Source organism: Anabrus simplex, chromosome 10 (genome assembly GCF_040414725.1).
Source record: "Anabrus simplex isolate iqAnaSimp1 chromosome 10, ASM4041472v1, whole genome shotgun sequence".
Lineage (NCBI taxonomy): Eukaryota > Metazoa > Arthropoda > Insecta > Orthoptera > Tettigoniidae > Anabrus > Anabrus simplex.
This window is the reverse complement of record NC_090274.1, coordinates 102224263-102243472: the sequence shown is the minus strand read 5'-3', so window position 1 is coordinate 102243472 and position 19210 is coordinate 102224263. Positions and strand designations below refer to the sequence as shown.

The window sequence follows — 19210 nt, the reverse complement described above, 5'->3', positions numbered from 1 at the left end:
GCGCAGCGATGCACACTCGTTTCAATTCATAATTTGACACGAATCTCAATTTACCTGCGAAAGGAGCTTAAGTTCCTTAATAATGTCTCCATGACAAATTTAAAATTCTATACCTTATTATTGTAATATCGTGGTTGTAGGGAACTGAAATTTGTTTCTGCCATTCCTTAAAGATACCAACGTTTACGCTCCTCAGACTATTCATGTCCGTGTTATCCTTTTTTCTTCCATTATGAAGTGTAATTTATCTTATCTCCCTCTACGCTACATTTGTGTGGGCCTTGCCTTTTGTTTGATGATTTTATGTTAGCTTGGCTTGGGAAGCTGTAGGCTTCATCGTGTGTACGACTGTTCAGTTAACTGTGGAATTTTAATATCGTTTGCCTTCGTAATTTGTAACTAATTTGGGAAATATTTTTATGTGGAATTTTGCAGTTCTCTTGTCTCTTCATTTAATTATTTATGTATGGAAAATTTGGTTTGCGACCTTTGGTTTTAAAATTGTGCGTGTTACCGTGATTCTGGGATGATTGAAATGTTTATGATAAACTGGCCAGTGGTGTATTTAATTCTTGATATACGGATCCGTCTTAATATTTGTCATTTATTGATTCTGATGCGAGCTGCAACTACGCTTATATCTCTGTACTGTAAGAGTTAATTTAGTTTGCAATGTGAGTGGGTTTTCACATTTTTAATTTTTCTAAATAAGAAATTTGTCTCTTATTTGAATAAATTTAATAAGAAATATTTTCTTTTGGGGGTATCAGTTCTCCGACTTGCTTATTTCATTACATCATAAGGATTATTTTACATTATTATCTGAGTGTGCTATCATAATTTTATTTATGTAAAACTGAGTATTTAATGCATAATTAAAAGAGTTGATTTTATCATTAAATTATTTGCTCTTAATTTTGTTCATTTTTCAATATATTGCAGAAAGTTTTAAATCGTATTTAAGTATCATTCATAATTTTTCTTTTGCAAATTTTTAAATAAATTTTTATTATCTGAATTTTAATTTCGCTTTTATTTAGTAGTTAGCGATATTGACATGGCCACCCCTCAAGTAGTAAGCTAAGATCCTGTCCTATTATCCTTTAGGTCCTGGGTCCTCCACGTCGGAACGTTTAATGCTGCAGCCCCCAAAGGTAAGTATTTTGCGTCTTGTGCTCATTTTTTCATTTCATGTGTATTCATTGTTGGGCGTTGCAGAGAGTTTTGAAACAGAAGCAGCAATCCAGAAAGGATTGAGGGAAAGTTGTAGTTTGTCAACCTCCTTTTGAATGTTTACATAGAACAGGCAGTATAAGATATCAAAGTGGAATTTGAAAGGGATTCACAATGCAACGTGTGGAAATCAAGACCTTGAGATTTGCCGATGATATTGTTATTCTATCTCAGACTGCACAAGATCTCAAGAAGCTGCTGACTGTTGTGGACGAAGTCTTCGGTAAGGAGTACAAGATGAATATAAATAAGTCCAAAACAAAAGTAATGGAATGCAGTCGAACGAAGGCAGGTGATGCAGGAAATATTAGATTAGGAAATGAAGTCTTAAAGGAAGTAGATGAATATTGTTACATGGGTAGTAAAATAACTAACGATGGCAGAAGTAAGGAGGACATCAAAGACAGACTAGCACAAGCAAGGCAGAGCTTTCTTAAGACAGGACATTTGCTTACTTCAAACATTGATGTAGGAATTAGAAAGATGTTTCTGAAGACCTTCATCTGGAGCGTGGCATTGCATGGAAGTGAAAAATTGACGATAACTAGCTCAGACAGAAAGAGAATAGAAGCTCTTTCAAATGGGGTGTTACAGAAGAATGCTGAAGGTGAGATGGATGGATCGTATCACAAATAAAGAGATACTGAATCGAATTGGTGAGAGATTGATTTGGTTAAATTTGACAAGAACAAGGGACAGAATGACAGGACACATCTCAAGACTACCAGAACTTATTCAGTTGGTTATTGAAGAAAGTGTAGGCGGTAGGAACGTTAGAGGTAGACCAAGGAAAGAATATGACAAGCAGATAAGTGCAGATGTTGAATACAAAGAGCCGCATTTAACCAGTCTGACTGATGACTAAAAAAACAACAACATTAAAATGGCACCCAGCATGAGGTGTTTGAGTATTTGATTCGATAATTTTAGTCATATGGCGATGTTTATTAATGACTTTGTTACTAACATATATTATAGTACACCAAATTTGCACTCTTCACGATAGTTCCTACCACATCCATTACGACAATGTGGGCGCTATACATTAATCGCAAACATGTGTGGTCAATTATCAGATTAGGTTGAAATATTTCCACATTGAACAAAATTATGTGGATGTGTCTAATAACCGCTGTCTTTTAACACGCAATTAAGATTTATATAACCAAATGCATATTCAACTCGGACTTCTGGCCAAAGCTGTTACGCACATCGATCTCAACAAAGAGGAAGAGATGCAATATATCTTGTGTTTTCGAAGAATGGAATAGGTAATAAAACTAATTATCGCACTGATCAAATGAATGTAGACGCACCCCAGTATCCGTCAGCGTATGTTGTCGAAGAACTGCTTTTTAGAAAACTTCTTCGCAGAGTCATTACCAGAACGGGGACTCTCACTAGTATGGATAAGCAGGTGTTGCTGACTAGACGTCTTGTCTGAACGTTCACGATAAAAATTCTTAGAAAAATTATTACCACATTATTTACATTAATGTGGTCGCCGACCAGTATGTGTAAGATGGTGAAACTTAAGATGTGAATTCTGGGAAAACATCTGACCACATATTTACAAAAAAAAAGTGCACGCTCACGAGTATGAGATTAATAAGACTTGACTTTAAAGTAAACTTAGAAGGACATTGATCACAGAAATATAGACGCTCACAAATATATATATAAGAAGGTGACGCTGTAGACTCGTCTTCTCAGATAATGTCTTACCACATTGTCTACAAAAAAAAAAATAAGGACGCTAATCAGTATGTGTAAGAAGGTGACGCCGAAGATGTGACTTCTCAGAAAACCTCTTACCACACTGTTTACAAGAAAATGGACGTTCACCAGAATGTGTAAAAAGGTGACGTTTGAGATTTGACTTGTGAGAAAACCTCTTACCACATTGTTTACAAGAATGTCGACGATCACTAGTATGTGTAAACTGATGTTTCAGAAGACTTGACTTTTGAGTAAAATTAGAACTACATTGATCACACGAAAACGGACGCTCACCAGTATGTGTAAGAATGTGACGCCGAAGTGTCGACCTCTCAATGAACCGCTTACCACATTGTTTACAGGAAATAGGACGTTCACCAGTATGTGTAAAAAGGTGACGTTTGAGATTGGACTTGTGAGAAAACCTCTTACTACATTGTTTACAATAATGCGGACGATCACCAATATGCGTAAAAAGGTGCCTGTTGAGATTGGCCTCTTGAGAAAACCTCCTACCACATTGTTTACAGGAATATGGACGCTCACCAGTATGTGTAAGAAGGTGCCTGTTGAGATAGGCCTTTTGAGAAAACCTCTTACCACAATGTTCACAAGAATATGGACGCTCACCAATATGTGTAAACTGGTGAACCCGGAGACTTGCCTTTTCAGAATAATTGCAACCACATTGATCGCAGGAATATGGACGTTCACCAGTATGTGTTACAAGGTGCCTTTTGAGATTGGTTTTGTGAGAAAATTTCGCACCACATTGTTTACAGCAATATGGACGCTCACCAGTATGTATAAAACGGTGACGCTCAAGATGCGACTTCTGGGAAAACTTCGCACCACATTGTTCACAAGAATATGGACGCTCACCAGTATGTGTATAAAGGTGGCGATCAAGATGCGCCTTCTTGGAAAATTTCGCACCACATTGTTTACAGGAATATGAACGTACAGTAGTATGTGTAGCAATGTGACGTCGAAGGTGCGATTTCCGAGAAAACTTATAACCACATTCATTACAACATAGTTCCCATTTGTTATTGAGATGGATTGGACTTGGATTAGAGACACAGGACATGTGTAGGTTGCATCCATTACAAGTGGACAAAATGCACATTACCTTACTTCCTTCTTTCGTTATCTTGCACCTACTGTTACATGTACCAACTGGACCTCCAGTAATTAATGGAACATTCCCAAATCTAGAACATGGAAAGAAAAGTTATTAAATTTTACAATTAAGTTGACAAAATAAAATATAATAATCAGAGGCAAACGCAATATATGTACCAAAATTGCTTCTAATCACATAACATAGCAGACCAAATCTCAATAATTTCAGATAAAGGCTCTAACATATAAGCCCATATAATTTCCATGTGCCAAATAGAATATATGATACATCTGCACTTGTATATCTTAGGAACATCAGCTGAATGAGTAACAAGATGGGTTATGAATCTTAAAACAATAGACAGGAAGTCAGGCTTAATTTCAGGGTCAGCCGTTTATAAAGGGTTCAAAAACTACCCCATTTCAATATTCACAACTTCTGTCAAACTCAACAGCTGGGTTGGTTATCACGCTAGAATCTTAGAGTACACAATGATGGGGCATATGTATACTTGATGAGTTAGAAGTCACAAGGGGTATATTTTCCATGTGTCCCGTTTTACTGTATTCACGCATGAAAATTACATTACCTTACCTTACATTACATTACCTGGCATTACCTTGCAAACTTATTTTCAGCGTGTTCGAGCATTTTAACAGCATTATGCTTAAACTGAGGTACAGGTGACACTTCAGGACGAATAGGAAATTTGCCATTAAACCTGCCAGAATCATCCATTTCATCATTGTTCAAAAAATGTTCTTCACATACCCTTTCTTCAGAAGTAAGGAATGGTTTATGGCGTTCTTCAAGCTTCCAAAACCTCTGCAATTTTGTGTGAAGAGAATCGAGATTTATTACCCTGGCACACCGAACTTTGGCGATATTCTTAACATAAACATCAGGGATGGTGCCTGAAAATCCCCAACCAAATTTGGTCATCTAACAAAGTGCGATAACCTTCCTTATGCAAGGTATTAGAAGACAAAATATCATAGTAGACTTCAACTCTTCGCAAGATATAAGAGGAAGAACGCTGCTTAAATATACTAACACTTAAAACGACATCACGAGCAATATGCCAACTGGAACAATCAATTTGTTGTGCAGGAAGTTGGCTTGTGGTGTATTCACAACTGCACAGTTCAACTTCAATGTGTAATCTGACACATTAGAGAACGAAACAAGGTTGCATGTGTATCATGCAGGCGATACATCAGTATTGCCTATACCAAATACAGGTAGCTAACAAACCTCAGTACAAATGCCAAACTTCGTGACAAGACTTCAAGACACTAAGGATAAATGACTCCCCCAGTCCAATAGAATCTTCAACTAGTACAATCTCTCCTGAACAGTTCTTCACTGCTACACACGTTGTGGTTAACTTAATATTTGTGGGCTGGCACAATTGCAGAACTTCTAACAGGTATATCATTGTTGGGAATTGTTTGGTCTTTACAAACCAATAAGGTGTGGGGTCCATTGTACCGGGGACACTTGTGTCACTTACACTGTTTAAATACATGAGAAGCAAAAAATATAGATACCAACGGTTACTTTCCATCACAAACTTGCAGTGATAATTAATGTTTGTTCGAACTTTCTACAATCAGAATTGCTATGATTATCAAGTTTTCAACATTCACCGTTAAAGGAAATGCTCTTGTTGGTATTGTGTAATAAAATCTAAAACAAACGACAATGACAAAAGGGCCATGAATGAAAGAAAATTAGTGGATCCAATTCACAATGCCTTATTTTCGGAGATAATGCTTGTTGTCCAGAAGGGTCCAAAATCCATGCACAGAACCTTGCAACAGTACTAATTACTGGTAAAGTGGAACCATGGCCTTCCTCCTATAGTGGTACAAATCACACATGCCGTACTCATGGCGTTCCTCTCATGGTGGTACTAATCACTGGTAATATAGACACAGAGCATGCCATACATAATGGCACACCTCAAATGTAACACAGACCGATGGTGTTCCTCACACAGTGGGACTAAACACGGTCACCACCTAGATCAATGATGATGATGATCATAATTCTTGTTCAAAGGGGCTTACCCGCTAGGTAACCAGACCCTATTGGTATGAGGTGCAACAAAATGGAACAATAATTAAAACATAAACATGCATTCATCGACAAGATTCTGAAGTAAATGTTGGTGAAAAATTAGCATGAATTCAAAATAATCAGTGGATCCAAATGACAATGCTTTCATGACTTCACTATGCACGGTAGGATTAAAGAGAACTTTATTATAAAACATACAACATAGCTTGGAGTCCCAGCGCTCAATGCTGCATCAGCCTGTTTGCATCCCAGAGTCAGCGTGCTTTCCTCCTCCAAAGAACGAGTTTGCGACACCTTTTTAGGTCCTATAGCCAAGAACATCCACCCGATGGATGATAAGTTCGAATCCGCAGTTAAGAAGATAGTTTTAAAGTGGTTTCACATTTTCATACCTAGCTGGTCAACATGTCACTGTACTGTGAAACTTCTTCTCCTCAAAGACGTAGTAGCGCTTAACCTCTGCCTTATGGACAGAGTACTGTATGACTTCTTCGTACCTAGTACTCATTTCTGTTACAAAATTGAGAAAACCTCAGATTTATCTCTCACACCTCTTAACAGACAACCAAACATACACCTTTATGGAACAGACCTAAATGAATTGCTGTTAAAATTTATACTTCATCAATTCACATTAAAATAAATGCCTTCCTCACCACCACCATTAAGGAACAAACGCTGAATCTCCGTGTTCTGAGATAGAGATTTGAACCCCAAAAACTACAACAAAAACTCCACTCATATTCACTTTAAGACGTGTATTGATATAATCGTTTTACAGAGAATCGGTTCATCACGGGATTCGACTACTGAGTTGAATGACAATTATAATTAAACTTATCTCTTAATGGTCCACCTTTTCAATCCTATATTATGCAATGTGTATAGACTATATAGTATTGGGAAGGTGGACCACTAAACATAAGTTTAATTATTACTGTGATCACAATTCAATACGGATCAAAAACAAGTAATTTATATCCTATGATATTGAGTAGTATGGCAAAGCAACTATAAGCTGCGACATAACAACTTCAACAGAAACCAACAGAGAGCACCATCAGTTAGAAATATACCACCTGCGGGAAAAGCTTCTTCTATGGTGCCCGGAAATTCTACACCATAACCACCACCATGATGACAACAAATTGCAATGGAGAAGAATGCAGGGAAGCAGGCTAGGAGCCTAGCAGACAGTGATTCTCCAATCCCAAATAATTGCATGTAGCTTGCTGTTCCTCCAGAGGAATAATTTCCATTTGTATTGTTGGGCAGAACACACACACCACTCTCAATCAGGCGGCATATCACATCTCAACATCAGAGTGATATTCCTTTTGCTAGTTGCTTTACGTTGCACCGACACAGACAGGTCTGATGGCAACGATGGGACAGGAAAGGGCTAGGAGTGGGGAGGAAGCGGCCGCGGCCTTAATTAAGGTACAGCCCCCGGATTTTACTGGTGAAAATGGGAAACGACGGAAAACCATTTTCAGGGCTGTCGACAGTGGGGTTCGAAATATGCACAGCCCTTACCTGTATTGATGTTGAGAATGCCTTTCAAAGGAATGATATATAAATTCCATCATCTTCCAGTTCCAAAGACAATCACCAATTCCCTAGCGAAAATCAATATCCAAAACACATTTACCTACAACTCTCCAATTAAAGCATGAGTACCACAAGGTTCCCACTGTCACCACATTTGTGTGTCCTGTTTTGTAACAATATTACCCAACCTATACCCCCACTTTCATTGTGTCAGTTTGCTGAACACACAGCACTACTGGCTGTGGAATCCAATAACTGATCCTTGCAATCCCGTCATCAAACGAATTTAACTGAACTGGAACAATGGCTCACTCTCTGACAAATCAAGATTGATGTCAGCAAAAAATGTACTTTCTTTCCTAATCGTAAATGCAGATGCCCTCCCACTAACAAACCCTTTCTAACCTTACATAATCAACCCCTTGCTGTAATGACCACACTTACCTACTTAGGCATAACGTTTCAAGATAATTTTCAATGGGATGTACATTTGGACCAAATTTATAAAGAGGCATCCCACAGGATACAGATCCTCCCCTGGCTGTAAGGTCAAACCTGAGGATTAAAAGGCATACAAATCACACCTAGTACCACTTCCCGCTTCCAAGTCAGACGATAGATACATTTAAACTCAAAAGGGAATTATGGACATATACAGATCGCACATTCTTGGGGGAAGTTCTCATTGTTAATTTTATCCTCAGAAATTATGACAACTTGGCTTATTCACATGAAGAAGAATTCTTTAATAATTTTATGTCATCGATTGTATACTGAAACTTAAAATATATATAAATGTATCTAAGTAAATGTATAAAATATATTTAACATTGATTCACTTCGAGAAAAACAATGTTTTCTTTTCTCTTATTATATTTGTAATGATTCAATACTTTGACAAGAAAACTATTTTTATTTCCTACAACGTGTTTTACAAAAGCAGAAGAAAAGTCTTTAATTTAATTCCATAAAACAGGTGAAATTAGCACACAACCATAACTAAAACAAATATCTGTAAATGTAATTGGCCAAAGAGTCCATTTGTTAGACTGATGGCTCGCTCCTGAAGTGGGGAGAAGGAAATAACTATTAAACTAAGAAGATTGGTTCATCTTTCTTTGCCTCTCTCTGCCTTTAGGAAAATATTTACCATGAAACAAGCCGGGTTATATTTGCATGGATTGAGGAATAACCTTCCTCTGGTGGTACAGCAAGACTTCCATAAGATGTCATGTAGTGCAATTTTTTGGTGCAAACACTGTAAATAATAATATTCTTAATGAAAATGGAAATACACTTGATCTTATAATTACGAATATTAACACATTAACAGTATACAGATATGAGTGCCCCTTATTTAAGGAGGATAGTTATCATCCTGCAATTGTAGTCACACTAATATTAAACAGATAGTGTAACCACATTTCACAACAATCTAAACAATCTAAGCAGTTATTTGATGTTAGAGGGGTTAAATACTTTCAAATGTATAAATGTTTGAGAAATTGGATTGGTCTAAGATTATAGAATTTGCAAACGCTTACCAGGCTGTTGAGTGTTTATTTTTAATTTTTTGCTCAGGTGCACTCGGTATTTTGTGAAATGGTACCAATGAAGAATTATCACACAAAGATAAAATATCCTCCATAGATTTTTAATTAGAAATTCAAGAGACATCACTAACACATATGTACTCACCGTATTGTTCAATAGTATTGTCTGATCAAAACTTGAGTATTCATGTATAATTTGGTCTCCATGATATATTATCAAAATCAAGTTGAAAGAGTGCAGAAACGCTTTTAAAGATATCTTTATTCTAAAAACATACGAAATTCCATTTTAGAAATTATGTTTCAAAATAATTTTTGTTGAATGAATTTAAATACATATCACTAGCCAGTGGGTGTGTAACAGCTCATGAAGTATATCTCTCTAAGATTGTTAATGCATTAATTGACGACAATAGTTTGCTTTACGAGTTGTGTTTTAATGTTAGAAAAAATTATTTAAGATTTTGGCAATTGTTCATAACTCCAGTCTTCGAAACTGTATTTTGTAAGAACTCTCCACTTATCAATATGTGTGAAACACAATAACATAATTAATACATATCATATAGATCTTGACTTTGTGTATGAATGCGACACATATGTAAATATATTAAAAGAATTGTACTCATCAAAGTGATTTGTTAATATGTATAATATTTACATTATTTGGTTATAGTTTATTTTTTAAATGTAGTAACAGACTTCTGTATATGTGATGCTGTTTCATCCATTTCATCATCTCATTTACATAGCATTTTCATATTTTCTTCTTTTTGGTATTTCTGTGTGATTTGTGCCAAATAATTGGTAGAGGCTACCTATAATCGGAGTGTGTCTGTGTTGGTGGCACATTTAATAAATAAATATAATGCTACTTTTTTAAAGTTCACTTCTGACTATCATTCTTAGATCAGCCTTTTACGCTGATGGCAGTAGAGTGCTTACCTCCTATTTTAGTCTACACAGACGTGAAATGCTGCAATGTTTCACCATCACCTCTGTCCAGTGATCCATAGATCAGCCCTTTAGGCTGATGACAGTGGAGCGCTCACCACCTATTTTAGTCTACACAGACGTCACACGCTGCAATGTTTCACCATCACCTCTATCCAGTGATCCTCATGACAGTGGAGCGCTAGCTTCCAAAGTTAGTCTACACAGACTTGATAGGTATCTTTCAGCATATATTTAAATTCTGCAGCCAAAACTTTAATCTCTAAGTGATGTAAACATTATGGTATGCAATTAAAAGTCTCTAAATTTTAAATCTATGAGCTCAAAAATTAAAAATCAACAAGTGAGTGACTCCGTGGTCGCTCACTTCTGAAATTGACGTTCATTACGTCCATATAAGCCATCCAAATATGTTAGGCCTTACACCATCTCCGTATTCCCATTAGCAAAATGTGTAGCTACCATCTTGTTGGAAGTCCAGCACCGAGTCTCGAAGATCACCCTCGAATCTTTCCCCTCTATGAGTCAAGCATATGTATTAAGCCTTACAGTCTAGTCTCATTAGTATAATGTGTCGCCAAAATTTTGTTCCAAGGTCCGCTCCAAGGGAGCTAATGCTTCTGCACATTGCCTATGTAGTGGCCTCCACGGTATGCGCTAGCCTTGCATTTTGGTAGGTGTGTTAAGTACCAACTGATGTGCCCAACTTAGCAAACAAGAGCGAAATGCAGGCAACCAAGAATGAGTTAGCTGGAAAATTTATAATATCCAATAACGGACCATTATATTGGTATTATAAATTTACTCGTTCAGGACAAATATTTCATGTTCCCTATGGGAATCAACATCAATATCATCTGATGGCCAGGTAGGCATCAATTTTTGGAAGTGAGACATAGTCTCTCCTTGTGCATTGGCACTGCTGGTGGCTTCGAGTAGCCTATGCAGTGGCCTCCACGGTATCCACTAGCCTTGCATCTTGGTAGGTGTGTTATGTGCCAACTGATGTGCCCAACTTAGCACATAAGAGCGAAACGCAGGCAACCAAGAATGAGTTAGCTGCAAAATTTATAATGTCCAATAACGGACCATTATATTGGTGCCAACTAGGCGGCCTGCTGATCACAGGCTGACTTACTTTAATTTTGTGTAATTTTCTCAAGAGCCACGATCAAACCAACAAGTTCGGACCATGAATGAAGTACAGGAGACAGAATTCGAGAATGATATGGATGGACCTGTGCTGCCTTGAACCCAAGATATTGGGATACTGAGGACTTAACTCCACCTCTTGTCTGCAGAGGGAGCTACTCAACATATAAATAGCAAATTCCATATTGTTGAGGTTTAGGGGTGTAAAATCTAATTAATCTAACCGGTACTTACTTGTCTTCTTCTTTGAAACAAGTGACCAACTGATCCACTGTGTGTTCATCCACACTTATTTCATTCTTAATATCGCTGGAAGGCTGTAAAGAACAAATATGCAAAACAAAGTAAGAAATGTAGAGTAAACAGATAACTAGAGTAAATGATTATAAAAAGACATGGCATAGCTGACAAAATAAACTGCATAATTGCACAATAAAATATCAATTTATTCTCCCAATGTAAAAAGGAAACAAGCAAACAAGTGTCAAGTCAAATTTATATTAAGAACAAGAATAAGAAAAGGAACTCATAAAAGATAAAGAGGACAGCACTGGAAGAGGGAGCAAAAGAAGAAGAAAAACTTGAAGGACAACAATAATCTCTGCACATTTCTTCTTCTCTTCCTACAACTTCCTGTCATCGTGTTCATCGTATTATGTGTTCTTAAATGACTGGTCACTTGTTTCTTTCTTGTGTTCCCGCAGACGACTCTCATTGTCAGAAAGACATACATTGGATCTTAACATGAGAAAGGTCCAAGTCTTGCCTACCATGTTCAATTTCGTACAACAAATAGTTAGTTGTTGGACTTTTCATTGACTCTAGACAATCTGAAGGCTTTATTAATATAGACTTACAACATTTACATTCAGATTTTAAAGGACAATGATGGCCGTGTCTCTACGGAGAGCAAGTACACCTCATTCCCGGAAGCCACAGAATTGATTCTCGGACAAGTTAGAGATTATTATCACACTCTGACGGCTAGTTGCTGGTCCAGTCAGGCTGTGTGAGAACAAAGAAGTTGTTAATTGATAGAGAGGTAGAGTCCTTAGTCTAAGAAGCCATGAATAATCGCCAAGAAAATTTGTTTTGTTCACCACACACTGACTTATAAACTGCCGAACATCAGGCTGAGCAGGGGCCACTTGACAGGGTAATGCCCATCAGAGTTGTAGAGCCAGAGGTTTTGGTCTTAAAAGGACTATGTTCAGGGAGTTTTAAACTACCTAGTATGTTTTCTAGATATGACTCGAAATGCCTAACACTTTAAAAAAAATTATCATTCAACTGAAGTAGCCTACGCTTAACTTTGTATGCAATGTTAGATTAATGTTATCTCTCGGGGTTTTTGAAAAAGAGAAACCTTACACTTTGCTTCCTCACAAGTGAATCTTCCACTGTTCTAACAAAGGTGAAAGGATTCGATTTAGTTAAATGTCATTGATTATTTCATCAATAGAGCAATATTCTAATGAATTCATCAATCTAAACCTAACTAATAACAGTTGAAGGATCATAAATAATGCCGTGAATTTTGAAACTAACAACCAGCAAAAGAGAAGAAACTCCCATTGTCCTGTGTAGCAAATGCTGCAAAAAAGTCAAAGATCCAAAGCACATGGGTAACACTTGCCTGGAAAACCTCAAGGCTCAATTCATCTCAGATGAGTCTCTTCAGGAACGGCTGCATCTACGGATATGCCACGAAGCACATGTATGTAGAATTATATTGACTTGAATGTAAAGTTTTATATCGGAAAGGCAAACCCGTTTGTTCACAACAACAAAGCTTTAAACAACAATCTATATTAACTTCATGAGAAGAAACATGCTTGAAACAGGCGTTTCTCCAGATATATCCATAAAATATTTTCAACGGACTGGTCATATGAAGATTAAGTGGATGAAAACAGAAACGATGTTTAATTAGCTCTAGTAAATGAAGGCAAACTGACGTACTGGAGACAAGATGGTTCGAACTTTAAGAGGGACGATACTGCTGATGAGACTCTACGCAATGGAATCTAATAATGTCACTGACAGCACACGTTAGTTTTATACCTACCTTACCTTAGAGCATACCTTCTCACATCACACGCACGCAAACTGGCATAATGAACACAGTCTCGGGTTAGCTGGAAATTTAGGTCAGTGTTGTCGCGATGTTTTGGAATCGTACAGCACGAGAGTGTCTTCAAGATCTTCAAGAAGCTTGCAGCGAAGCTGCATAGCCTTACAGGACAGTGGCACGGTGGGTAAAAGCCTTTAACGAAGGACGCCAATAAGTGGCAGACGTGTGTCAGGCAGGTTATCCTAGTGTCAGTGAAGGGGAAGTGCATGTTCTTCCCGTGTTAATGGACACTGCTCGATGTCATATGGCATGTGAGCTGGCCCAAGACACCGGGTCAACTTGGTGCTTCAGGTGAGTTTCTATTTACAAAAGGAATTCCTCGTTGTCTCAGCTTCCGTCACGCTAATACGCAATTGATTTCCCTCCTTTAGGTCCGCCTTGGTTCGAAATCTTTCTAGACCCTCCAAAAATCCTTCTGAACATACTGTGTTTTCAAAAAATCTCGGCCGTCAATCTACAATTCTCAAATTTATGGATATTTATGGCTACAGCTTTCAAAATATAAGATCAATATTACGTGAAAAATATACTAATGTAATTTAATTTACAGTATTCACACAAGATATTAGTCTCTATACTCTAGATACTATCAAGACAAACTCGAACATTCTACACAGGTCATTAACATATATACTACGTTTTTTTCTTAAGAATGAAGCCATGTTTTCCAGAGTTGACTAAGTTCAATGTAACAAAGGCTTTTCAGTCCGTCAAACACACAGCAAATGCAATGTAAATTATAACACTATAAACATACCTGTAAAATATACACTAACATACAAAGAATGAGATGCTTCGTTCTACAAGAACATCCTCGGATTCTATTAAATCACTTAAAAACAAACTTATATATGTACAGTATTGTTTACGTAGCGTAAGCTTGTCAATGATAGAGAGTTTATAGATAACATGAAACAGTAATGACAAAAATAAAATATATACAATTACTAATATAATGTAAACTTACGTACTTATCTAGGCTGCCGATGTTAAGTCCGTTGTCACCAAACACTATCTCAGGACTGTGGTCGTGGAAAGTTTTGGTGAAGCACGCTGTGCGTGGAGAGGCGAGGGCAAGAAAGGGAGGGGCCTTGGAGAGCAAAGTGGATCTCTCCTATTGGATGATTAAATCGAGTACACTATACAGTAGAGAGGGGAGGGAGAAGTAGGGCGGAGCGGCTGGAGCGCTGTGGAACCTTCCATCAACATTGAAGAGGGGAGAGATGTTATTGACCTATTTCATGTTAAATGTACCTTTATGTAATATGGATGAATGCAATTTAATAATTATTTTTTAAAGTAAGGAACGGTATTATTATTATTATTATTATTATTATTATTATTATTATTGATAAAAGCAATTTAATGAGTAGGTTTTGTCAGATATTATGTGAGTAGAGCGAATAGGGGGTAATTATTTGAATGTGTATGCTCATTCAGGTTATTTGCATTACCATTTTTTGCGACGTAAACTTCTATTGCTTCTTTTATATTCAAATATTTTCTTTTATTTTCGAAGTGTAAAATTTTTAGATTAGTGATGACGTTTGTGAAATGGTGTGAACAGTCGTATAAGTGCTCCCCGAAGGCTGAATGCCGATTATATCTGATCGCGTTGTTGTGTTCTTTGTATCTTGAATGGAAATTAAATTTTGTTTGATGCCACATATATATGTATTTTACAGGTGTGTTTATAGTGTTATAATTTACATTGTATTTGCTGTGTGTTTGACAGACTGAAAAGCCTTTGTTACATGTATACTACAAGGAGCTGTTTTATCAAAAACTTGGTACTGTAAACTGATTTTCCCTCACGTATAATGACTTTTAATATTTTATCAGCCAATTTTACTGTGTTAAATATAATTAAGAACGTTAATAATCTGATAAGGCCAATTGAATGCCTTTAATGTCCAATTAAGATATATTTTATGAAGAGTATTTACAAAAACTCAATGCTGTACTCAACCTATATAACATCCACAAGCAATTTGACAAAGTCATTTACTATTTGTATATTTGTATAACCCGTTAGAGGAGAGATCCTCCCTTGGACTATGTGTAAGTAGGGTAGCATCCTGCTTCATGAATCTGCCGAGCTCAGAACATTTTAAGCAAGCCTCGGACCTATGGGAGTAATGGAGTCCCACTCCCAGTTGACAGGCGAGGGACTCCTTGGAAACAACTTGGCGAACGAAATGGAATTCGATGGGGAGCCATCAATATTAATGGGGCTTATGGAAGAAAGAAAGTAGAACTGGCTGAGTCAGCAAACAGGATGCATCTGGATGTGCTAGGAGTAAGTGATATTCGGGTAAGGGGAGATAACGAGGAAGATATAGGAGATTATAAAGTGTACTTGACGGGTGTTAGAAACGAAAGGGCAGAGTCTGGGATAGGGCTCTTTATCAGGAATACCATTGCACGGAACATAGTTTCTGTTAGGCACGTAAGTGAACGAATGATATGGGTAGATTTGTCAGTTGGAGGAATTAGGACTAGAATTGTGTCCGTGTATTCACCATGTGAGGGTGCGAATGAGGATGAAGTTGACAAGTTTTATGAAGCATTGAGTGGCATTGTGGTCAGGGTCAACAGCAAGGATAGAATAGTGCTAATGGGCGATTTCAGTGCGAGAGTTGGGAATAGAACTGAAGGATACGAAAGGGTGATTGGTAAATGTGGGGAAGATATGGAAGCTCATGGGAATGGGAAGCGTTTGCTGGACTTCTGTGCTAGTATGGGTTTAGCTGTTACGAATACATTCTTCAAGCAAAAGGCTATTCACCGCTACACATGGGAGGCTAGGGGTACCAGATCCATAATAGACTATATCTTAAAAAACTTCGAATTCAGGAAATCTGTTAGGAATGTACGAGTTTTCCGCGGATTTTTCGATGATACAGACCACTGTCTGATCTGTAGTGAACTAAGTATATCTAGGCCTAGGGTAGAGAAAGTGAAATCTGTCTGCAAACGAATAAGGGTAGAAAATCTCCAGGACGAGGAAATTAGACGGAAGTACATGGATATGATTAGTGAGAAGTTTCGAACAGTAGACAATAAGCAGGTTCAGGATATAGAAAGTGAATGGATGGCATACAGGGATGCTGTAGTAGAAACAGCAAGGGAATGCCTAGGAACAACTATGTGTAAAGATGGGAAAAGGCGAATATCTTGGTGGAATGATGAAGTGAGAGCAGCTTGTAAACGTAAAAAGAAGGCTTATCAAAAATGGCTCCAAACAAGGGCCGAAGCAGACAGGGAGTTGTACGTAGATGCAAGAAACAGAGCGAAACAAATAGTTGTTGAATCCAAAAAGAAGTCCTGGGAAGATTTTGGTAACAACTTGGAAAGGCTAGGTCAAGCAGCAGGGAAACCTTTCTGGACAGTAATAAAGAATCTTAGGATGGGAGGGAAAAAGGATATTAACAGTGTTTTGAGTAATTCAGGTGAACTCATAATAGATCCCAGGGAATCACTGGAGAGGTGGAGGGAATATTTTGAACATCTTCTCAATGTAAAAGGAAATAATCCTGGTGGTGTTGTGAACAGCCAAACAAATGGGGAGGAGGAAAATGATGTTGATGAAATTATGCTTGAGGAAGTGGAAAGGATGGTAAATAAACTCCATTGTCATAAGGCAGCAGGAATAGATGAAATTAGACCTGAAATGGTGAAATATAGTGGGAAGACAGGGATGAAATGGCTTCATAGAATAGTAAAATTAGTTTGGAGTGTTGGTAAGGTACCTTCAGATTCGACAAAATCAGTAATTGTACCTATCTATAAGCAAGGGAACAGGAAGGACTGCAACAACTATCGAGGTATCTCATTGATTAGTATACCAGGCAAAGTATTCACTGGCATCTTGGAAGGGAGGGTGTGATCAGTCGTTGAGAGGAAGCTGGATGAAAACCAGTGTGGTTTCAGACCACAGAGAAGCTGTCAGGATCAGATTTTCAGTATGCGCCAGGTAATTGAAAAATGCTACGAGATGAATAGGCAGTTATGTTTATGTTTTGTAGATCTAGAGAAAGCTTATGACAGGGTACCGAGGGAAAAGATGTTCGCCATACTGGGGGACTATGGAATTCAAGGCAGATTATTAAAAGCAATCGAAGGCATTTATGTTGACAATTGGGCTTCAGTGAGACTTGATGGTAGAATGAGTTCCTGGTTCAGGGAACTTACAGGGGTTAGGCAAGGCTGTAATCTTTCACCGTTGCTGTTCGTAGTTTACATGGATCATCTGCTGAAATGTATAAAATGGCAGGGAGGGATTCAATAAGGTGGAAATATAGTAAGCAGTCTGGCCTATGCTGACGATTTGGTCCTAATGGCAGATTGTGCCGAAAGCCTAGTCTAATATCTGGGAACTAGAAAATAGGTGCAATGAGTATTGTATGAAAATTAGCCTATCGAAGACTAAATTGATGTCAGTAGGTAACAAATTCAACAGAATCGAATGTCAGATTGGTGATACAAAGCTAGAACAGGTCGATAATTTCAAGTATTTAGGTTGTGTGTTTTCCCAGGATGGTAATATAGTAAGTGAGATTGAATCAAGGTGTCATAAAGCTAATGCAGTGAGCTCGCAGCTACGATCAACAGTATTCTGTAAGAAGGAAGTGAGCTCTCAGACGAAACTATCTTTACATCGGTCTGTTTTCAGACCAACTTTGCTTTACGGGGGCGAAAGCTGGGTGGACTCAGGATATCTTATTCATAAGTTAGAAGTAACAGACATGAAAGTAAAAGGAAAGGTTGCTGGTAAAAACAGGTGAGAACAATGGCAGGAGGGTACTCGGAATGAGGAAATAAAGGCTAATTTAGGAATGAACTCGATGGATGAAGCTGTACGCATAAACCGGCTTCGGTGGTGGGGTCATGTGGGGCGGATGGAGGAGGATAGGTCACCAACGAGAATAATGGACTCTGCTATGGATGGTAAGAGAAGTAGAGGTAGACCAAGACGACGATGGTTAGACTCGGTTTCTAACGATTAAAAGATAAGAGGTATATAACTAAATGAGGCCACAACACTAGTTGCAAATCGAGGATTGTGGCGACGTTTAGTAAATTCACAAAGGCTTGCGACTGAACGCTAAAAGGCATAACAGTCTATAATGATAATGTATGTATATATGTATGTATGTATGTATGTATTTATATATTGTATCTCATAAGAATTATTCTAGTCTTTGTATTTTAAATATACAAATTTTATGGTATACACCCAATACAAAAACTTATTTGAAGAACAAGTTCTAAATACATAAATTTTTAATTATATTAGTGTAGTTTTCAGAATGCCTTGTAACAATTTTCTTAGGCTGATGATGGCAACTATAAAATAAAATAAAATAAAATAAAATAAAATAAAATAAAATAAAATAAATAAATATCTGACGTATTAATAACTTCACAACTTTGTAGTATTGTATAGGTGGAACAACTTACCCATATTTCCTAATGAAAATCTTGATTCTATATGGACCAAAAATGAAATTTTTTACATTAAATAAGGCGACTAATGTCAGATATCGGTCTTTCTGTGGGGTGGTTACCCTTGATAGACCTGGTACCGGCCTATGACTAACATTTCCTGTGTCTCGAAATCGTCTTCAAAACCTGGAAATGAAACTTTATGGCACATTCAAGGATACGGCGACTTCGGTCCGTGTCTGGCCTGCTTCCAGGCGG

At 37.5% G+C, this 19210-nt stretch overlaps 1 protein-coding gene across 1 annotated transcript in view; it reads right to left on the bottom strand.

The window, feature by feature from the left end:
* Positions 1-2976: 2976 nt before the first annotated feature.
* Positions 2977-19210, bottom strand: part of LOC137502375 (gastrula zinc finger protein XlCGF57.1-like) — a 29854-nt gene continuing 13620 nt past the window's right edge. Inside the window, exons 2-3 of the mRNA XM_068229416.1 lie at positions 11605-11687; positions 2977-4166 (exon numbers count right to left, since the gene is read on the bottom strand). Coding sequence (XP_068085517.1) covers positions 2990-4081 — 1092 coding nt within the window. The 5' untranslated portion in view covers positions 4082-4166; positions 11605-11687 and the 3' untranslated portion in view covers positions 2977-2989. The remainder of the gene's footprint in view (positions 4167-11604; positions 11688-19210) is intronic.